This window comes from Macrobrachium nipponense, chromosome 35 (assembly GCF_015104395.2).
Source record: "Macrobrachium nipponense isolate FS-2020 chromosome 35, ASM1510439v2, whole genome shotgun sequence".
NCBI lineage: Eukaryota > Metazoa > Arthropoda > Malacostraca > Decapoda > Palaemonidae > Macrobrachium > Macrobrachium nipponense.
Window position 1 is genome coordinate 39,709,679 of NC_061096.1, and position 25,072 is coordinate 39,734,750.

At 36.2% G+C, this 25,072-nt stretch overlaps 1 protein-coding gene across 3 annotated transcripts in view; it reads left to right on the top strand.

Moving 5' to 3' along the window:
• Positions 1 to 5,941: 5,941 nt before the first annotated feature.
• Positions 5,942 to 25,072, top strand: part of LOC135208663 (dynein axonemal intermediate chain 4-like) — a 140,771-nt gene continuing 121,640 nt past the window's right edge. For 2 of the 3 annotated variants that reach the window (XM_064241085.1, XM_064241087.1), the window contains exons 1-2: positions 5,942 to 5,985; positions 8,033 to 8,485. In XM_064241085.1, coding sequence (XP_064097155.1) covers positions 8,402 to 8,485 — 84 coding nt within the window. In that variant the 5' untranslated portion in view covers positions 5,942 to 5,985; positions 8,033 to 8,401. Of the gene's footprint in view, positions 5,986 to 6,043; positions 6,270 to 8,032; positions 8,486 to 25,072 lie in introns of those variants that run through there. The other variant, XM_064241086.1, reaches the window with a different exon arrangement.

Here is a 25,072-nt window from a genome sequence, read left to right on the forward strand (position 1 = left end):
TATTTAAATTTAATGCCGGTAGAGCGCCTTGCATTTACTGCACGTTAAGAGGTCTCTAACTTCGTTATGTAACTACGTATCACATAGAGAATAAGAAAGCAAATGACCAAAAATGAATAAGGAAATAGCAGAAATTGTAAACGAAAATGACCAAAAAATGAATAAAGGAACATGGGAAAAATTTCCTCTTTTTTTATCTCGTGTAAATCATGCAAAAAAAGTCATTATTTAACGTAATTATTCCATTTGTTTTCGTTCAAAAACAGCCTAAAACCGATCAAATTCCCGAAAATGATAAGGTAATGAATAAGGGACCCTTTTTCTGTTTCCATCTCCCAGGTAAAATATGTATAAAAAATGTCATTATTTAATATAATTATTAAATTTTTCTCTATCACCCACCTCATTCTCAAACAGACAAAATCTCTGAGAATTACCAATATTATATACTTATCTTAGTTTAACCAGACCACTGAGCTGATCAACAGCTCTCCTAGGGCTGGCCCGAAAGATTAGATATTTTTTAGGTGGCTAGGAACCAATTGGTCATCTAAGCAACGGGACCTACAGCTTACTGTGGGATCCGAACCACATTATATGGAAAAATTAATTTCTATTACCCCAAATAAATTCCTCTGGTTCCGCATTGGCTGAGCCGATGAGAATTACCAAGAATGCATGTAAATTGTGTAAATCATGTAAAACTCCCCTTGTAAATCATGCAAAAATATGCTATTATTTAATATGATTATTCAATATTCCTCTGCCACTAACCCCATTCACGAACAGAGATAATATCTGAAAATTACCAAAATATAATGCAAATTATAAATTATGTATATCATGTAAATCATGTAAAAATCTATAATCATATAACGTATTTATTACATTTTTCTCTTCCACTCACCCCATTCACAAACAGACAAAATTCCCGTTTCTAGATTAAAAGTTGTGAATTTCGGTCGGATTCGTAAAAGGTAAGTGGAAGGACTTATCTTTATCCCGGTGACAATTATTATCCGGATGACCGTTGTACCCCGCCCACTTTCTTCCATTGTTAGCCGACCCGCTTATGGCTTTCAGTCTGGTGCCCAGCAGTTCTTCTCAAAGGTCGCGCCCGTGCTCGGGTTAAAGACCTCTCCGGAGTCGCTTCTCAAGCATGTAAAGATATAAAAGGAGAAGGAGAAGAAGGAGATAAGCGAGACTAAGGAGAGCAAATGGAAAAGAAAATCATCGCTCGCGAAAGGGTCGAGGTGCCAAGGATTCTGACTCTCCACGCTTTCTTCTGAAAGAGAAAGTCAAGTGGAAAGAAAAAAAAAAAAAAAAAAAAAAAAAAAAAAAAAAAAAATCGGGAAGACGTGACGTCAGCAAGGTCTTTGTTACCCTCACGAGGTGGTGGGTGACATCACCCAAGATGAAGTCATGGTCTTATTCTTGTAGGCGGTTATGACTCAGGAAAGCAGAGGGGCTTTGAGCCTCTTGTTATAATTCCCATTCTTGTAATATCACATATATATATATATATATATATATATATATATATATAATATATATATATATATATATATATATATATATATATATAAATATTACATATATATATATATATATATATATATATATATATATATATATATATATATATCCCCTTTCTTCTTTGACAGACTTGTGTCCATCGCCACAGACTAATATAAAGCAGACCATGATTCTTAAATATGTGAAAAAGAAGATATTTATGCCTCGGCAATATGTTATAAGAATCATGAATTTGTCTTATCAATCGATTATACTTCAAAGGCTACACTCTTGTGACTTTTTATCGTTGGCCTTACTTCCTTATGAAATCTGCCTTACTTCCTTACGAAATCCGCCTTTCTTCCTTGAAATTTGCCTTACTACTTCCATACTAAATCTACCTTACTACTTCCTTACGAAATCTGCCTTACTTCCTTATGAAATCTGCCTTACTTCCTTATGAAATCTGCCTTACTACTTCTTTTTGAAATCTTCCTTACTTCCTTACAAAATCTGCCTTACTACCTTATGAAATCTGCCTTACTACTTCCTTACACAATCTGCGTTACTTCCTTACGAAATCTGCCTTACTTCCTTATGAAATCTGCCTTACTACTTCCTTACAAAACCTGCCTTACTACTTCCTTATGAAATCTGTTATTAGTTCCTTAAAAAGTCTGCCTTGCTTCCTTACAAAATCTGCTTACTTTCTTATAAAATCAAGGTATTTCTCATATTTTACAAATGAATGACAAGAAGTAATGATAATAATGATAATAATAATGGAAAAAATAGCACGTGGGAGGAATGCTTTTAATACTGAACCTTCTAAATCTCACACACTGACAAACGTGTTTTAGATAAGAGCTCTTAAAAGCACAGGTATGCACTCTTCGAGGGCGCCTTTGGTTTCAAATAAGACACTGGAAGTCGAATGAAAAATGGACAGATAAAGAAACTGTCAGGAGCCATTGGGTTCTTGAAGTTGTTGACGACCTTATTGTCAGTGGGAGGTTTACCGCTGTTTATTCTCAGGGAAAATGAGAGCTTCTTCCTTCATAGTTATTTTCAATTTTGCTTCCAAGTGGTTTTGGTTTGTGAGGCTTTTTTCGTGTGATTCATGGCTGCTTTTTTTTTTTTAATTCAGGGTTTCGTACTTAGGAATTGTAACACCAATAATAAATAAATTAATTAATTGACAAATAAAAACGAAAAATTACTGTTGATTCCAAATGGTTTGAAATGGTGTTGATTCGTAAGGCTTTATATAATTAAAAAAATAATTTTATTTTCAATACCTAGAATCGTACTTGAAGAATTGTAACACCAAGAATAAGTAGGTAAATAAATAAATAAATAAACGAAAACATTACTGTTGATTCCACGTGGTTTAATTTCTTAAGGTTTGCTTTAAATTGTTTGGTCGCCTTCTTGCTAAAGCAGAGATTCTTAATTGAGTATCGTAACTCCAAAAATAAACGAATAAACCAACAAATAAAAAATAAATATTTATCTAAGTACATAAATGTTACTTTTATCATTCAAGACACTTTTCAGTGCCTCAGTTCGTTCTTAAAGCATACATAATTCGAAGAATAAATAAATAAATAAATAAATAAATAAATCTGCAACCAAAACAGTGGCTCAAACTAACAGTAATCCCCCCCCCCCGCCCCCCTCGTTGGAGAAGGATATCTCAATGCATCTGTCGACTTCAGACACTGGTTCGCTTAATCATCTTCACGAAAGAATTTGAGTCGAAAACATTTCAATTCCAAAAACCTCCGAAGCAGACAGCGGGTGACTTGGGGAACCGGTGCTACGGAACTTTCTACTCCCTTTGTTTTTTTATATACACCTTTTTTTTCTTTCTAATAGTTTCCTTATTTGCAGATGTTCGTTGTAGGCTTTTGTCATCCATTGCCCCATCCGTTAGGCCTAAAGAATGCTTTCAAATATATTACGTTTGGAGCTAAATCTATATTTACTTAAATTTGTTAAGAATGACTAATAATTACTCTCTTTCCTTGCGTAATTATAGTAATATCATTATAATAACTAAATAATTTAAGATGATAAGCTTGCAGTGATTATATTCATAACTTAGAGATATTGATTTTTTTCTTGTTTAAGTTATCAAAATGTTTATGATATTATACAGTAGAGACTTAGCTTAAACCGGTGCCTTCGTGTAATATGCAAATGAGGATAATCAGCCATGATACTGTCTGGACTACGTAGAAGACAGTGACACACACTCACAGAGAGAGAGAGAGAGAGAGAGAGAGAGAGAGACTATTACTTTTGGGCAATAATTCATAAGAAATAACCTTAAATTCCCATTATCTTTCTGAGTCAGTCTTTGCTTTTGTGAGTGTCAGTAGCCAAGGTTTAAGAAAATAATTATTAAATTCAGTAATGAAAAAAGTAAAAAATGCGCCGAAGTTTCTTCGGCGCCATCGAGTTTTCTGTACATCATTATAATCAACGACACAGAAAATAGCTCTATCTTTCGGTGGTCTCGGTAACTTGCTGTATGAGCCTCAGCCCATGAAACTTTAACAATGGCCAGGTGACGGCCTGGCTTATATTGTTACCAGACGCACGATTATAGCTAGATTTAACCTTTAGCAAACCTACTGATGCTAGAAGGCTGCAATTTGGGATGTTTTGATGATTGGAGGGTGAAGATCAACATACCAATTTGTAGCCCTCTAGTCTCATTAGTTTTTAAGATCTGAGGGAGGTAAGAAAAGTGCGGACAGAACAGTGCGGACGGACAGCACAATACATTTCTTATTAGAAAATATGGTAGGTCCAGGTGGTAATTCCGCGTCGGGTATTTCTTTGGGAATTACAGTGTCTTATAGTATTTGGGTTGTTTATTAAGAATTTACCGTTATTTTTGGGACTATGGTAGATTCACACCAACCGTGCATTTGATGTCTTGGCCAGTCCCTTACGACGCTCGCTATTGGCTGTTGATAAGCCAATCACAGGGCAGGGTTGCCGTTTTGAGGAATTTCGTCCTAGTGTGACTTTCTGGTGACATCTGGCAGCCCTCCGCGGCTTTTCCGACCACAGGCCACGGCACTGAGGAATATAATTCTTCACTTTGCCTTTTTATGTTTTATTATAAAAATAAAGTTATAAAACAAATCCCGTTTATTTATACAAATGAATTTTATTGAGATCCTTTATTTTTCTTCGTCAAAAATACTTTATGTTAAGCTAGTGGTGTAGTTTTTTTTTTTTTTTTTTTTTTTTACGCCATGGTAAATAATTCTACATCGGAAAATACGCATTCTAACCATTAAATCATAAATAACGTTAAATTAGAAGAACTGCTAAAAGCCAATGTTGTGAAGAAAAAACGGCATCGCTGTCACAGGGTTGAAAACTCTCGGTCTCTCTCGACAGTTCACATGGGTAGGATCTATGTTCCACCTCTCCTGAGGGATACATCTTTCAAAAGTATCCTTCAGGAGAGGCGGAACATAGATCATAACCATGTGAACTCTCAAAAGAGACTAAAAGATGTATCCCTCAGGAGAGGCGGAACACAGATCATACCCATGTGAACTCTCGAGAGAGACTGAGAGTTTCCAGCCCTGTGATTGTCTTATCAACAGCCGATCATGAGCGTCGTAAGGGACGGGCCAAGACATCAAATGCACGGTTGATGTGAATCTACTATTGTACTAAACACAGCGAAATACATTGGACGCCCCAATTCCTAGTGGCTTTAGTATTCGCGGGACCGTTCCTTGCAGTCCGTGCGGAGTTATTGCTTAGAATTACCGGAAACTAAAGATAGTTCTGTAATATGACTGAATTAGCAGTATTTTTATGAAGGGCAAAATCGTAAAAGGTTTTGCTGGAAATTTTGTCTGGCCGATAAGAATTTAATAATTTGTAGATGCTGCTAACAATCGGGAGGAATAATATTCCTCTTCAAGTCTGTGTTGGCAAAAGGGAGTTATATATTTAATTATTTATTTTGGGTGAAGTCATTTTGGAAGCCAGTGGGGAAAATAAAACAAAATAATGAAATCATTTTGGAAGCCAGTAGGTAAAATAAAACAAAATAGTGTAAAAATCTCATAATAATCAAATAGTACAGTACATCCGTTTTAAGTATAGTGTTCTCTTGAAGCATTCGAGAAAAACAAGGCATAAAGAATAATTCTACGCACCGTCTGTGACGCATTGAAAGTAATTACCGTCTTCGAAAATTACGTTGTACGTCGTAAGGCCGGCCACCCCCACCCTATCTATGCAGTACGCACCATACATTCTGGAGGGCCGTTGGAAAGATTATCTATAACAGAGGGTGATTTCAAATCCCCGAGAAGAAATTGGACCAATCAACGCTTTTGTTATAGTGTAACTGAGAACCAATCAGCAGTCAGTATTCCCAGTATTCATGGATTTGCCGCCACTGTCTGATATTTTAACGTTATTATTATCGTTAGTATTCTTAATGCGTTTAGACAACTTACATTCCATATGAGCGTTTGACGTCTGAGCAATCCCTGGATAGGCCTAGTGTGGAAAAATAAGCCTAGCTCTGTGTCAGTAGGATTTGGTGCCTTTGAAGAACCTCTCCCCATTGATGTTTCACAATCAGATGATGATTGTGATGATAATGGACCTTTTTCCTCTACAGATCCCGATGATAGTGTTATCGAGATAGACAGTGTTATAATAAGCGCGAGTCTAGGAGAAAAGCCGACATTAGAGAGAAGGAAAAGGTAGAGGGACAGAGTGTGTGAAAAAAGAAAATACTTATACTCTTTTTTTTCAATCTGTCCATCCGCCTGTGGTGGTCGCGCATGGCAACACTGCGTCCCGTGCTTAAATAAGTTACGTTATGTCTAAATTTTAGGTAAATAAAGGATATCTGGGTGTACATTTGCAACTGAAAAGTGTTTTAATAATTTACTGTAAGCGAATTACACCGTTAATATTCGAAATAGGATATTATATAAAGCCCGGGACGTAATGTTGCCATGCGCAAACACCATAGGCGGATGGACAGATGGAAAAAAACAGAGTATAGATCGCGTTAGGCCTGGTATTACGATAAGTATAGCCAATTGACAGTGACTCAACTCAACAGATGATAGTAATAGTGACACAGAATAGGATGGCTCATTCATCCCCTTGTGGCCAATAGCAGCCCCTAGCCTACGTGTGGGCGAGTGTATCATTCCCCATCAGTTAGGCTATGAAGTCAAATATTAGCACCACCTTAGCCCGGCCTACCAAATTATTAGTATTAGCTACCTATATTCTGTAGATGAAACGTATGCATATGGAATAATCCCACAGGGGCTATTGACTTTAATCCAAGATTTCAAAGAATATGGTTTTCATTAGAAAGAAGTATGAGGAAGTAAAAGGAAAAAAGCTTGATAATAAGCCCGTTTTATTTCAATAACTACCTAGGCCTTCATATTATTATTTATTTACTTTTTTTTTTACTTTACTTAAAAAGTACCATGGCGCGCCCTAACAAAACTTAGTATTAGGCCCATTTCACACTAATACCAGAGCGCCTCAGCGGCCTGGTTGGTATGGTATTAGCGTCCCACCTCGGTGGTCGCGGGTTCGATTCTCGGCCATTCCATTGAGGAGTGAGAGATGTGTATTTCTGGTGATAGTTCACTCTTGACGTGGTTCGGAAGTCACGTAAAGCCGTTGGTCCTGTTGCTGAATAACCACTGGTTCCATGCAACGTAAAAGCACCATACAAACAAACAAACACTAATACCAGACCTCAGTATTGAAGTTTTTTTTAAATTACCATAAAGGCTCTTTAATATGCATGTTACAAAATTCATAGGAATATTACAGCAATTTAACTTTTAATGAGATTATTCGCAGATGAACATGCCTAGTGTTACCTACTTGGTCTTCAAGTTCTTTGTTTAGGCAGCAATGGTCAAGCAAGTGTGGCCCCATATCGATTTTGTTTGTCCCAAAGTGTTATTAGGAAATGTCTTTTTTCAATCTCGTGTGGAAATGTGGGTATATGAACAACACTGGAGCCTGATTGGTTCTTTTGTTCTAGGCTAAGTTTCACCAGTTAGTGTTAGTTTGTGTTTTCAACATTTCTTGTGTTCATTGTGGCAGTAAATACTAAGTAGGCTATAAGTATGGGTACCACAGAGGGAAACCTGGGGTTTTTGGATGGAGGAAAATGCAAAAGTGAAATGCAAAGATATACGTAGGTATTCCAAATTCCCCATAATAAGCTATGTAGTTTCTGAGAATGGTAAAGGTAATGTTTATTAATGGTTTTTAGACTAACATCATGTACTGAGTAAAAGCCTGGTAGCTAACTTAGGTTATGTTAGTGGGGTGCCAGGGTAGGACCTGGTGCCCTAGGTTAGGTTAGTTTGTAACCCTATCATTTATTTTCATTAAGTACAATGTCCCACGTGGAGTAGTTTACAGGGACAGTAAGTTGCAAACAGCATAACTGATTAATTATTCAAAGGGAACTCATCAGCAGGAGGCGATCTAAGACTGAAGATGGCAAGAAGTGGACATTGAGGAACAACAGTAAAGGATTTAACAGACATGGACCCCAAGATTAGAAAAATAACAAGGTATGCATAACTACATGCAACTTCTACCAGTTTGTTCCAGTCACTACACCTGTAAACTCACCCTGAACAAGAACAAGAAGGAACAGTGATAAAAAATATTTGAGGCTTCCAGTGCCATGAAGACTGCTAAACCCTGATGACTGGATCTCTGCTGCCATAGACTTACAGCAGAGCAAGCCTAGTCCCTGTTTTTGTGTCTGCTTACTTCAAATAAAAATTTTTGGCTAGTCCTATCAACACCAAACCCCCCACCCAACCACCCCAACTCCATGTTGATGGCCCCTGACCGTCTATGGATTATTACAACTGAGCACTCAACAAAAATAAACAAGACAAGAACTTCTCAGATTTTGGTGAGTAAAACTATTGTTTTCATTGTCTATCTTTTTTTCATTCATTAATGATTATTTCGTATTTTTAATCACCATTATCATTCCTGATTACTACTTATAAGTTTATTAGGATTATTATTAGAACTATTTTATATTCATTAATGTTTAATAAGTAGGTATAACATTACTTTTTTAGACATTGTTGGAAATTGAATCAATACATTCGTCATCAATCATTGTTCACAGTGTTCTTAGAATTTATTTTTCATTAATCAGTTTTCTTCATCGTTAATTAGTATTCACAGGTTGGTTAGAACTTTTATTAACATACACCATGTTTATTAATGCTGCTTGATAGTTTGTGACAGTTTTGGTTTTTTTGAGAAGTTTTTGTTGTAATCACCATAGTTATTATTAATCATTCTTCACACATTTGTACAGCTTCTTTTTAACATATTCCATGGCATGTTTATTAATTTTTACTGCTGTTTCTTACCTGTGTGATTTTTTAAAAATATGTAGTAATTTTTTTAAAACAAAAACAAATAGGTGTGGTTAGAGGAAATTTTTACTATTGCCTCACATTCTTGTCAAACAACATAAGATAACAACACAAGCAATATGATGATGGTGTTATACCATAAAGCATAACACCATCATCATATTGCTTGTGTTGTTATCTTATGTTGTTTGACAAGAATGTGAGGCAATAGTAAAAATTTCCTCTAACCACACCTATTTGTTTTTGTTTTAAAAAAATTACATACCCTCACATATTTCCAAATATAGTATCTGTGAGAGTAATACTTTTTTTCATGGTATAATTTACATAGAATTAGCTTTAGTTAAAAAATGTAATGCCATTGTCTCTTAGAAAACAATATTATCGCAATTTGAAAGTCGATCATTTTCAGTCGTGATATACAGTTGTTAAAAACTGCCTCATAGCATGTTTCTCGAGTGATAGTCAGATTTCACATCACTGTCAAACCATGATGCAACCGTTAGGTTATGCTACTGGTTATTACAAGGCTATGAATGATCCCACTGCGGCGCTTATAGTGTATACAAGAGCCTTGTTGTTAATAAAGTCAAGGACAGCACCTAGTTCCAATTGGCAAGTTTGAACTCATTACCTTTTGTCAGCTCTGTCTTGGATGTAATACCTAGGGATATCCAGAAATATATCACAAGACCTAGAATACTTTCTTGCAAGCATGCATTTGTCGTAAGGCATGAGTCTGGATTGCTTTAAGAAATTGAACTTCATGATAAACAATTAATTATTAAGTTATTAATAATCATATTCTGTATGGATCTTGATAGTTCCCGTTGGGATGGAATATCCTCAGTTTTGTGACATCTGTTTCCATTTCGTTTACGAATTCCAGATCTTATAGCGGTAGAGCTCAGTTGTATTGTTTACCAATTGGCTCGAGATTTTATCCATAGATTTAAGGAGGCAGGAAGATAGTGATTAACTAAGAGGTTCAATGCTAAGGCTCTTTGGTTACATGAAGTGAAACTGTATAGTAATTCAGGCTCCCATTTAGGCCTATTGCAGAAGCATCTTTTAAAACCGATAGAGTACAATTGTGGAAATATGTACGGGTTGCTGGCGAACGTTCTTTGTAGATATAGATAGGCTAATATAAGAGTAATCTGAAAATGTGTCTTCATCCGTGATTCCATTAGAAAGTATGAATATGTCAGTGACCTTCATGTCTTGGGAGACTCTCCCTGTCAAGGAAAACGTCTCCAGTGACCTTCGTTTTCTCATGTCAGCCAGTTGGCCGTTCCGATGGGCAAAACCACTCATCTGGTGTCCCGAGAGAAATTAAAGTTAATTTGTGTCGGTCTGCTTCAGACATAGGCCTACATGGTGCCATAAGGGAGCAGTGGTTAGGGTTGTTAGTGCTCATTGTTCGTGGCACATATTTCACGGTGAATCAGACAGGGAGCATCGTAATGGGTTCTCGGACACCGCTGTCTTATCATAGATGGAAGGAAAAACTAGAAAGGCCGAGGTCATTTGTATGCTAATACTCTCGGGGCTTGAGCTCGGATAGCGGTCTCTCGTCGCTTGAGAACAGCCCAGGCGTGACTTGGCTTCGCCTTCGGTCTAGGTGGCGCTCCTCAACGGGTAGAGGTGTAGGGCCGGGGGAGGGGGGGGGGGGGGAAGATTGGAAAAAGTCAGTTAGTGCGAGTGAACTTGTTTCCTTTCTGTAGTTTAAAGTGGTTGGAATGTTCGTAAAGGAATTATCGAAAGCGAAGTATCCTCTCTCTCTCTCTCTCTCTCTCTCTCTCGTCGTGCGTGTTCCTTTAATGGTCAACTGGTTTTGTTTTCTTTGAACCTTTTGGGTTAGCTTAGAGAGCATCCGGAAATTCAAACACCATTTATTTTGCTCATAGTAATGCGAACATGATCATATCTGTCACCACTTACGAAGAATATCTATGATAAACAAAGACAGGACAGTTACATCTTCCTTACTTGAAAATGACTTTTACAATGTACTCTCAAAGATATTGCTCAGACAAACAAGCAAAAAAAGGAGAAAAAATTCAAATGTAGTTATTATTCTTCGCTTAACGTAATATTTATGTCCGCAGATAATTTTCGACCACAATCATTACTCATAAACAAACATTGAGTTGACTTTTAATGATAGTTCCTAAATCTAAGAATGTAAGATGCTTATGTACCTGCAGCTTATTTTAAATAAGTAAAAGCAAACAAATAAACACTTGGACGTAAGAAGAGGGCGCTGACCTGTATCCCCGTTGGCTCGACATGACCTTATAAGGTCAAACAGGAACCACTGAAATTATCCGTAACTGGATAAATTGTATATATGTAGTAACACTATTTACTGTTATCTAATGGAAATCCTAACTGGAACTTATACTTGACAATTAACTGATGGTGTATGGTATCAGGGCACACCCATAGATATATCTGTGGGCACACCTTGTGTCATTTACCAAGAAGCATCCATATTCAGAAATGCCAGATTTGAAGACGTTGTTTTTATAAAAAAAAAACTATAGACGATAGCTTCATTTTTTATAGTACGAATGCCTGCGGGAATTTGCTGAAATTATTCTTTAACAAAAGCCAGTGTATTTATGGCGATATAGAGTTAAGAATTTTTTTGCGTTTGAGAAAACGTCCTTTATTCTCAGCTGGGGTCAACCAGAACAACAAGAAATTTGAATTACGATTTCCTGATATCAGAGGGACTACTAGCCGGAGACATTAGGGAGAAATTTACAAGCAATAATCAAACCCGTTGTAGGTTCATTTTTCATATTTGACTCTGATACCTCTAACAAGCATGAAGCTCATACTTCCTAAGTGGTGGCTACACCATGTAAATAATGTTTTGTGATAGTTGTGCAACTCTCTCTCTCTCTCTCTCTCTCTCTCTCTCTCTCTCTCTCTCTCTCTCTCTGTTTATATTAATTTACTCGAGCATAAACAAACCGGCTCTGACGCATGTACCCTGACATTTTATGAGTATATAACAAGGGTAAAAAATAACATGGGTAAAAATAAAAGAGGGGTAAAAATAATGGGTAAAAAATAAAAGGGGTAAACAGTAACAGGGTGTAAAAAATAACGGGGTAAACAATAATGGGGTATTGATAACAGTGTGTGAAAAATGGCAAGAGGTAAAAATAATAGGTGGTAAAAAATGACAGGGATAAAAAATATGGGATAAAAAATAACGGGAGAAAGAACGAGGTAAAAAATAATGGGTAAAAACTAACAGGGTGTAAAAAATGGCAGTGGTAAATATAACGGGGTAATAATAACGGACAAAAAATTAAAGTGATATAAATAAGAGGGTAAAATTAATATGGTAAAAATAACGGGAGTTAAAAATGAATAGGAACAAAAATGAACCGCTGGAAAAAAGGGACGGGATAAAAATAAAAAGGGGTGAAAATGAACAGGGATAAAAATGAACTGCAGTAAAAAAATAGGGTGTAAAAATTAACACGGTAAAAATGAATGGATGTCAAAAAAAAAAAAAAAAAAAAAAAAACAAACACGCTATAAAATAACAATGGGGTAAAAAATAATAAAGGGATCAAATGAACAGGTAAAAAATAACGTGTAAAAATGTTCATTTTTACCCCTGCCCATTTTACCTCCTGTACATTTTTACATGTGCATTTTACCCCCTGTTCACTTTTACCCCCTATCTGTTTTACCTCTTGTTCATTCTTATCCCCTGTCCATTTTATCCCCTGTTCATTTTTACCCCTGCCCATATTACCCCCTGTTCATTGTTACACCTGTCCATTTTACCCCCTGTTCATTTTACACTGTTCATTTTTGCACCTGCCCATTTTACCGTCTGTTCATTTTAACCCCTGTTCATATGCAATCCTGTGCATTTTACCCCCTGTTCATTTTTACCCCCTACCCTTTTTACCCCCTGTCCATTTTGCGTCTTGTTCATTTTTACCCCTCTTCATTTTACCCCCTATCCATTTTACCCCCTCTTCATTTTTACACCTGTGCATCTTACCTCCTGTTCATTTTTACACCTATCCATTTTAACTCCGATCGATTTTTACTCCCAATGTATTTTTAACCCCAATCAATTTTAACTGATCCATTTTTACTCCCGATCAATTTTAACTCCGATCCATTTTTACCCTGATTTATTTTTACTCCTGATCCATTTTTACGACGATCGATTTTTACCATCGATCCATTTTTATTCCCGATCCATTTTTACCCCTAATCCATTTTAACGCCTGATCCATTTTTACCCTGATTCATTTTCAACCCTGATCCATTTTTACCCCCAATGCATTTTTACTTCCCATCCATTGTTACTCCTGATCCATTTTTACACCGGTCCATTTTCACCACCGATCCATTTTCACCCCTGATCCATTTCTACCCCTGATCCATTTTCACCCCTGATTCATTTTCACCCCTGATCCATTTTCACCCCTGATCCATTTTTACCCTGAACCACTTTTATTCCCGATCCATTTTTATCCCTGATCTATTTTAACTCCTGATCCATTTTTACCCCCAATCCATTTTTACTACCCATCCAATTTTACCCCGATCCATTTTTATCCCCTATCCATTTTTACTTTGGATCCATTTTCATCCTGTTCCATTTTTACCCCCGATCCATTTTTACTCCCATCCATTTTTATAATTGATCCATTTTTACCCAAATCCATTTGTATCCCTGATCCATTTTTACCATGATCCATTTTTACCCTGATCCATTTTTACCCAGATCCATTTTTACTCCCGATCCATATTTACCCCAATCTATTTTTATCCCCGATCCATTTTTACCCTTGACCAATTTTTACTCCTATTCATTTTTACCCCTCATGCATTTTTACTCCCAATCTAATTTTACCCCTGATCTATTTTTACCCCCAATCCATATTTACTCCAGATCCATTTTTACCCTGATCCATTTTAGTTCCCGATCCATTTTTACTCTCGATCCATTTTTACCCCTAATCCATTTTAATTCGCGTTCCATTTTTACCCCCAAATCCATATTTACTCCAGATCCATTTTTCCCCTAATCCATTTTTACCCCGATCCATTTTAGTTCCCGATCCATTTTTACCCCCAATCCAATTTAATTCCGATCCCATTTTACCCCAACCATTTTTAATTTTCCCGATCCATTTTTTAACCCCCAATCCATTTTAATTCCCGATCCATTTTTACCCCCATTCCATTTTTATCCCTAATCCATTATTACCCCCAATCCATTTTAATTTCCCGATCCATTTTACCCCCAATCCATTTATATTCCCCCGATCCATTTTTACCATCCATATTTACTCCCGATTCCCTTTTTTCCAAACCCCTAATCCATTTTTACCCCGATCCATTTTTAGTTTTCCCGATCCATTTTTAACCCCCAATCCCATTTTAATTCCCCCCCGATCCATTTTTTATTTTTAAACCCCCAATCCTTTTGTTATTTCCCGATCCATTTTTACCCCCAATCCATTTAATTCCCGATCCATTTTTACCCCCAATCCATTTTTAATTCCCCGATCCTTTTAACCCCCCAATCCTTTTTAATTCCCGAATCCATTTTTACCCCCCAATCCTTTTAAATTCCCGATCCATTTTTACCCCCAAATCCATTTTTAATTTCCCGATCCATTTTTTAACCCCCAAAATCCATATTTACTTTTCCAATTCCCATTTTTCCCCCTAATCCATTTTTTGACCCCGATCCATTTTTTGTTTGTCCCGATCCAATTTTTAACCCCCAATCCATTTTTAAATTCCCCCGACCATTTTTACCCCCAATCCTTTTAATTTCCCGATCCCCATTTTTTACCCCCAATCCATTTTAATTCCCGATCCATTTTTACCCCCAATCCATTTTAATTGCCGATCCATTTGTACCCCCAATCCATTTTAATTCCCGAATCCATTTTACCCCAATCCATTTTAATTCCTGATCCATTTTTTACCCCCCAATCCCCATTTTAATTCCGATCCATTTTTAACCCCCCAAATTCCAATTTAAATTTACCTTTTTTCCCAATTCCTTTTCCATTTTCCCCTTTTACCCTCCTTTTTACCCCCAAACCTTTTCCCCCGATCCATTTTTAGTAATCCCGATCCATTTTTAACCCCCAAATCCATTTTAATTTCCCGTCCATTTTTACCCCCTACCTTTTACCCCCAATTTTCCCGATCCATTTTTACCCCCAATCCATTTTAATTCCCGATCCATTTTTACCCCCCTCCATTTTAATTCCCCCCATCCATTTTTACCCCCAATCCTTTTTAATTTCCCCGATCCATTTTTTTACCCCCAAACCATTTTATTTTCCGATTTTTCCCCCAATTTTTATTTTTCCCCCAATCCATTTTTTAATTTCCCGATCCTTTTTACCCCCAATTCCATTTTTTAAATTCCCGACCATTTTTTAACCCCCAAATTTTCCATTATTTTTTACGTCCAGATCCCAATTTTTCCCCCTCCCCTTTAATTCCCATTTTTACCCCGAAATCCAATTTTATTTCCCGATCCATTTTTACCCCGATCCATTTTAATTCCCGATCCATTTTTACCCCCAATCCATTTTAATTCCCGATCCATTTTTACCCCCAATCCATTTTAATTCCCGATCCATTTTTACCCCCAATCCATTTTAATTCCCGATCCCAATTTTTTACGCCCAAAATCCATAATTTTACCTCCAGATTTTTCCATTATTCCCCTAATTCCATTTTTACCCCGATCCAATTTTAGTTTCAGCATTTTCCATGTTTGACCCAAATTCCATTTTAATACGATCCCATTTTTACCCCCAATCCATTTTAATTCCCGATCCATTTTTACCCCCAATCCATTTAATTCCGATTCATTTTACCCCCAAATCCATTTTAACATTGCCCGATCCATTTTTACCCCCAATCCATTTTAATTCCCGATCCATTTTTACCCCCAATCCATTTTAATTCCCGATCCATTTTTACCCCCAAATCCATATTTACTCCAGATCCATTTTTCCCCTAATCCATTTTTACCCCGATCCATTTTAGTTCCCGATCCATTTTTACCCCCAATCCATTTTAATTCCCGATCCATTTTTACCCCTAATCCATTTATTTAATTCCCGAGCCATTTTTACCCCAATCCATTTTTAATTCCGATCCCATTTTTACCCCAAATCCATTTTAATTCCCGATCCATTTTTACCCCCAAATCCATATTTACTCCAGATCCATTTTTCCCCTAATCCATTTTTACCCCGATCCATTTTAGTTCCCGATCCATTTTTACCCCCAATCCATTTTAATTCCCGATCCATTTTTACCCCCAATCCATTTTAATTCCCGATCCATTTTTACCCCCAATCCATTTTAATTCCCGATCCATTTTTACCCCCAATCCATTTTAATTCCCGATCCATTTTTACCCCCCAAATCCATTTTAATTCCCGATCCATTTTTACCCCCAATCCATTTTAATTCCCGATCCATTTTTACCCCCAATCCATTTTAATTCCCGATCCATTTTTACCCCCAAATCCATTTTAATTCCTGATCCATTTTTACTCCCGATACATTTTTACCCCATATCCATTTTTACCCCTGATCCATTTCTACTCCCAATCCATTTTTACTCTCTTTCCATTTTAACCCCCATTAATTTTTACTCCCATCCATTTTTACTCCCATCCATTTTTACTCCCATCCATTTTTACTCTCGATGCATTTTTACTCCCGATCCATTTTCATCCCCGATTTGTACCCCGATCCATTTTTACCCCTGATCCATTTTTACCCACGATCCATTTTTATCGCCCATCCATTTCTACCCCGATCCATTTTTATTGCCCATCTATTTTTACCCTAATCCATTTTTATCCTGATCAATTTTTACCCTGACCTTTTTTGACTCTCGATCCATTTTTACCACCCATCCATTTTTACTCCCGATCCAATTTTTACCCCGATCCATTTTGTTTTTACTGCCCAACCATTTTTACCCCGATCCATTTTCACTCCCAATCCATTTTTACCCCAAATCCATTTTAACTGCTTATCCATTTTTACCCCTGGTCCATATGTGCCCCTGATCCATTTTTACCCCCATCCATTATTACTCCCGATTCATGTTTACCCTTGATCCATTTTTACCCCGATCCACTTTTACCTCCAATCCATTTTTACTCCCAATCCATTTTTAACCTTATCCATGTTTACTCCCAATCCATTTTTATCCTGATCCATTTTTACTCCCAATCCATTTTTATTTGTATCCATGATTCCATATTTACCCTGTGATTTTTACCGCCCTTTTTTATTTTTTTCCCTACCTAAATTTTTACTCCATGATCCATGAGTTACCCATGATCCATTTTTAATACCTCCCAATCCATTTTTATCCCGATTCCATATTTTACCCCACGATCCATTTTTACCATAATCCATTTTAAATCCATTTTTCCGCTTGCCAATATTTACCCTGATTCCAGTTTTTCAACTCCCAATCCATTTTTATCCTGATCCATAATTTACCCGATCCATTTTTTAGATCATTAATCCATTTTTCTCCTGATCCATTTTATTTACCCTGATCCATTTTTACTCCCAATCCATTTTTATCCTGATCCATATTTACCCCGATCCATTTTTACTCGTAATCCATTTTTATCCTGATCCATATTTACCCTGATCCATTTTTACTCCCTATCCATTTTTATCCCGATCCATATTTACCCCGATCCATTTTTACTCATAATCCATTTTTATCCCGATCCATATTTACCCTGATCCATTTTTACCCCCAATCCATTTTTATCCTGATCCATATTTACCCTGATCCATTTTTTAACTACCCAATACATTTTTGTTATCCCGATCCATATTTACCCTGATCCATTTTTTACTCCCTATCCTCATTTTTATCCCGGATCCATTTTATTCCCTACCTGATCCATTTTTACACCCAATCCATTTTTATCCCGATCCATATTTACCCTGATCCATTTTTACACCCAATCCATTTTTATCCCGATCCATATTTACCCTGATCCATTTTTACTCCCTATCCATTTTTATCCCGATCCAATTTTATTTACCCTGGATTCAATTTTTTACCTCCCAATCCCATTTTTTATCCCTGATCCAATTTATTTACCCTGATCCATTTTTACTCCTATCCATTTTTTATCCCACGATCCTATAATTTACCCTGAATTCCATTTTCTGCCCAATCCATTTTTATCCCGATCCATATTTCACCATGATCCATTTTACACCCAATCCAGTTTTTGATCCAGATCCAATATTTACCCACGGATCCATTTTTTCCCAATTCCCAATTTGATTTATCCAGATCCAATATTTTACCCCACTGATCCATTTTTACTCCCAATCCATTTTTATCCTGATCCATTTTTACTCCCAATCCATTTTGGCTTCTTATCCATTTTTGCTTCCAATCCATTTTTATCCTGATCCATTTTTACCCCAATCCATTTTGTTCATCCCGATTCCATATTTACCCTGATCCAATTTTTACTACCCAAATCCAGTTTTATCCCGATCCATATTTAACCCTGATCCATTTTTACTTCCCAAATCCATTTTTATACCTGATCCATATTTACCCTGATCCATTTTTACTCCCAATCCATTTTTATCCCGATCCATATTTACCCTGATCCATTTTTACTCCCAATCCATTTTTATCCTGATCCATATTTACCCTGATCCATTTTTATTCCCAATCCATTTTTAGCCGATCCATATTTTCAACCCTGATTCCCTTTTACTTTTTCCCAATCCATTTATACTGATCCATATTTACCCTGATCCCTTTATTCCCAATCCATTTGTATTTCCCGATCCCATATTTACCCTGATCCATTTTTACTGCCCAATCCATTTTTATCCTGATTTTCCAATATTACCCTGGGATCCATTTTTATTCCCTATCCATTTTATCCCCGACCATATTACCTGATCCATTTTTACTCCCAATCCATTTTTATCCTGATCCATATTTACCCCGATCCATTTTTATTCCCAATCCATTTTTATCCAGATCCATATTTACCCTGATCCATTTTTACTCCCATCCATTTTTATCTCGAATCCAGATTTTTACCACGATTCCATTTTTATTCCAATCATTTTTATCCAGATCCAATTTTTATTTACCCCGATCCCAATTTTACCTCCAATTTTTCCATTTTTATCCCTTGATTCCATTTTATCCTGATTTCCATATTTACCCTTGATCCATTTTATCCACCCCGATTTTTCCATTTACTCCACCATCCATTTTTATCCCCGATCCCATATTTAACCCTCATCCATTTTTACTCCTAATCCATTTTTACCTTGATCCATTTTTACTCCCAATCCATTTTTATCCCGATTCATTTTTACCCTGATCCATTTTTATCCTGATCCATATTTACCCGATCCATTTTTACCCCCAATCCATTGTTATCCCCATCCATTTTTACTCCCGGTTCATTTTTATCCACATCCATTTTTTACCTTCCCGACCATTTTTTTTTTTTATCATATTTTTCCCCTATTTAAACCTGATCCATTTTTTATCCCTGATCCATTTTTTTACCTTACCAGATCCATTTTTATCCTGATCCATATTTACCCTGACCCATTTTTACTCCCAATCCATTTTTATCCTGATCCATATTTACCCTGATCCATTTTTATCCTGATCCATTTTTACCCTGATCCATTTTTACTCCCAATCCATTTTTATCCTCCATCCCCATATTTTTACCTGATCATGTTTTTATCCTTTTTGATCCATATTTACCTGATCCATTTTTATTCCTTTTTTTGATCCATATTTGTACCAGATACCATAACTCCCATTTCCATTTTTATCCCTGATCCATTTTTATACCCCCGACCATACCCTTCCATTTTAATCCCATTCCTTTTTTATCCCTGATCATATTTACCCTGATTCCATTTTTACTCCCCATCCATTTTTTATCCCGATCCATATTACCGATCCATTACTGATATCCATTTTAATCCCGATCCATTTTTTTATACAATTTTTGATCCATACCCCCAATCCATTTTTATCCTGATCCATATTTACCCTGATCCATTTTTACTCCCAATCCATTTTTTCTCCCTGATCCAATATTTACCACCCCGATCCCATTTTTTATCCCTTTTTCATTCCATTTTTATTTTCCCGATCCTTTATTTTTACCCCACCTGATCCCATACCACCCATCCATTTTTATCCCGATCCATATTTACCTGACCATACTCCTTTTTTATCCCATTTTATTTTTCCCGATCCATATTTAACCCGATCCATTTTTCTCCATTTTTTCCCATAACCCGATCCATTTTATTTAACCTTTTGATCCATATTTCCCTATCCCATTTTTTATCCACCCGATCCATATTTTACCCTGATCCATTTTACTCCCATTTTTCCAATTTTATTTTTTCCAGACCATTTTTATTAACCTGATCCATATACCCAAATCCATTTGATCCGATCCATTTTTATTTTAACCCACGATCCCATATATTCCATTTTTTCCATATCCACCGATCCCATATTTTACCCTGATCCATTTTTTGTACCCTTCCCAAATCCAGTTTATCCGATCCATTTTTTAATTTCCCTTGATCCATATTTCCCCTATCCCATTTTTTATCCCTAGTCCATATTTTTTACCCGATCCATTTTTACTCCCAATCCTTTTTTATCCCTGATCCATATTTACCCGATCCATTTTACTCCCTATCCATTTTTATCCCGATCCATTTTTATATTACCCCCCCTGATCCCAATTTTTACCACCCAATTTTCCTTTTTGTATCCCACGATCCATTATTTACCCTGATCCATTTTTACTCCCTATCCCATTTTATCCCGATCCATTTTTACCCGATCCATTTTTACTCCCAATTCCATTTTGATTCCCGATCCATATTTACCCTGATCCAATTTTTACTTTCCCTATCCATTTTATCCGATCCCACATATTTACCCTGATTTTCCATTTTTTACTCCCAATCCATTTTTATGCCCAGATCCATATTTACCCTGATCCTTTTTATTTTTACCCAATCCCATTTTTATCCCGATTTTTTCATATTTACCAACGATCCATTTTATTTCCCAATCCATTTGTATCCAAGATTTTTTCAATATTTACCTGATCCCAATTTTACCTCCCAATTTTTCCATTTTTATCCCGATCCATATTTTATAAACCCTGATCCATTTTTATTCCCTATCCCATTTTTTTATCCCTAGATCCCAGTTTATCCTTACCCTGATCCATTTTTACTTTTCCCAATCCCATTTTTATCCCGATCCATTTTTAATTACCCTGATCCCAATTTTTTACCACCATTTCCATTTTTATTCCCGATCCATATTTACCCATGATCCATTTTATACCCCAACCCAATCATTTTTAATCCAGATCCAAGATTTACCCTGATCCGTTTTACTCCCTATTTTACATTTTATTCCCGAATCCATTTTTATTTACCCTGATCCATTTTTACTTTTTCCCAAATCCATTTTTATCCCGATCCCTAATTTTTACCCTGATTCCCAATTTTATTCCCTATTTTTCCATTTTTACCAGATCCATATTTTACCCTTGATCCATTTTTACACCCCAATCCATTTTTATTCCCAATCCAATTTTTACCCTTGATCCATTTTTAACTCCCAATCTATTTTTATCCCCGAATACCATTATTTACCCTGTTCCATTTTTACACCCATCCCAAATTTTTATCCCGATTTTTCCTTAATTACCCTGATCCCATTTTTTAATCCCTATCCAGATTTATCCAGATCCCATATTTACCCTGATCCATTTTTCTCCCAATCCTTTTTACCGATTTTTCCATTTTATTTACCCTGATCCATTTTTATTCCCTATCATTTTTATCCAGAGACCCATATTACCACGATCCATTTTTACTCCCAATCCCAATTTTGTTTTTATCCCGGATCCATATTTACCCTTATCCTTTTACACCCACAATCCATTTTTATCCAGATCCATATTTACCCTGATTTCATTTTTATCCCAATCCATTTTCTTATCCGATTCCATATTTACCCTTGATCCTTTTATTTACCCAATCCATTTTTTATCCAGATCCACCTTTTTTATTTACCCACGATCCATTTTTATTCAATCCAATTTTTATCCAGATTTTTTCCTATTACCCTGATCCATTTTTACTCCCACAATCCATTTTTATCCCGATCCATATTTACCACAATTTTTCCATTTTTATTCCCAAATCCCAATTTTTATCCAGATCCATGTTTACCCCAATTTTTGGCCATTTTTACTTCCCAAATCCATTTTTGTCAGGATCCATATTTACCCTGACCATTTTACCTCCCAATCCATTTTTATCCTGATCCATTTTTATTTACCCCCACTGATCCATTTTTTACTCCCAATCCATTTATGCCCGATCCATATTTACCCTGATCCAGTTTTTATTCCCAAATCCATTTTTATCCTGATCCATATTTACCCATGATCCATTTTTATCCCATCCCAATTTTACCTCCAATTACAATTTTCAGCCTTGATCCATTTTACTCCCAACCATTTTTATCTGATCCAATTTTTACTTTCCCAATCCCAATGGTTGGCTTTCTTATCATTTGCTTCCCAATCCATTTTTATCCTGAGCCATTTTTACCTTGATCCAGTTTTACTCCAATTTCATTTTTATCCCCTCATCAATATTTACCCTGATCCATTTTTATCCTGATCCCAATATTTACCATTTTTGATCCATTTTTATCCTGATCCCATTTTAATTTACCCTGAATCCATTTTACTCCCAATTCATTTATCCTGATCCATTTTATTACCCCGACCATTTTACCCTCAAATCCAATTTTTATCCTGGATCCATATGTACCCTGATCCAATTTTTACTCCCAATCATTTTTATCCTGATCCATTATCCTTAACCCGATCCATTTTTACTCCATATCCATTTTTTATCCCGATCCAATTTACCCCCCGAATCCATTTTTACCCCCAATCCCCATTTGTATCCTGATCCATTATTTCCCTTTGATTCCATTTTTTACTCCAATCCATTTTTATCCTGAATACCATTTTATTTACCCCGATCCCATTTTAACCCCTATCCATTTTGTTATTCCCGAATCCAATAAAAATTTACCCTGATCCATTTTTTAACACCCAATCCCATTTTTATCCCTGATTTCCATATTTACCCTGATCCATTTTTTTACTCCCTAATTCCATTTTTTATCCCGATCCATATTTACCCTGATCCATTTTTACTCCCAATCCATTTTTATCCCGATCCATATTTACCCTGATCCATTTTTACTCCCTATCCATTTTTATCCCGATCCATATTTACCCTGATCCATTTTTACTCCCAATCCATTTTTATCCAGATCCATATTTACCCTGATCCATTTTTACACCCAATCCATTTTATCCGATCCATATTTACCCGATCCATTTTATCCCAATTCCATTTTTATCCAGATTCCAAATTTTTTATTTACCCTGATCCATTTTTACTCCCAATCCATTTTTATCCCGATCCATATTACCCTGATTCCATTTTTATTTCCCTATCCATTTTTATCTAGATCCATAGTTACCTGATCCTTTTTTACTCCCCAATTTCCATTTTATCCCGATCCAATATTTACCCTGATTTTCCATTTACCACCCAATCCATTTTTATCCCGATCCATATTTACCCTGATCCATTTATACACCCAATCCATTTTTATCCCGATCCATATTTACCCTGATCCATTTTTACTCCCTATCCATTTTTATCCCGATCCATATTTACCCTGATCCATTTTTACTCCCAATCCATTTTTATCCCGATCCATATTTACCCTGATCCATTTTTATTCCCTATCCATTTTTATCCAGATCCATATTTACCCTGATCCATTTTTACACCCAATCCATTTTTATCCCGATCCATATTTACCCGGATCATTTTTGTACTTCCCAATCCATTTTTATCCCGATCCATATTTACCCTGATCCATTTTTACACCCAATCCATTTTTATCCCGATCCATATTTACCCTGATCCATTTTTACTCCCTATCCATTTTTATCCTGATCCATATTTACCCTGATCCATTTTTACTCCCAATCCATTTTTATCCCGATCCATATTTACCCTGATCCATTTTTACTCCCAATCCATTTTGTCCCGATTCCATATTTTACCCTGATCCATTTTACAACCCATCCATTTTTATCCCGATCCATATTTACCCTGATCCATTTTTACTCCCAATCCATTTCTATCCCGATCCATATTTACCCTGATCCATTTTTACACCCAATCCATTTTTATCCAGATCCATATTTACCACGATCCATTTTTATTCCCAATCCATTTTTATCCAGATCCATATTTACCCTGATCCATTTTTACTCCCAATCCATTTTTATCCCGATCCATATTTACCACGATCCATTTTTATTCCCAATCCATTTTTATCCAGATCCATATTTACCCCAATCCATTTTTACTCCCAATCCATTTTTATCCTGATCCATATTTACCCTGATCCATTTTTACTCCCAATCCATTTTTATCCTGATCCATATTTACCCTGATCCATTTTTACTCCCAATCCATTTTTATCCCGATCCATATTTACCCTGATCCATTTTTATTCCCAATCCATTTTTATCCTGATCCATATTTACCCTGATCCATTTTTATCCCGATCCATTTTTACTCCCAATCCATTTTTATCCTGATCCATTTTTACTCCCAATCCATTTTTATCCTGATCCATTTTTACTCCCAATCCATTTTGGCTTCTTATCCATTTTTGCTTCCAATCCATTTTTATCCTGATCCATTTTTACCCCCAATCCATTTTTATCCCGATCCATATTTACCCTGATCCATTTTTACTCCCAATCCATTTTTATCCCGATCCATATTTACCCTGATCCATTTTTACTCCCTATCCATTTTTATCCTGCTCCATATTTACCCTGATCCATGTTTACTCCCAATCCATTTTCATCCCG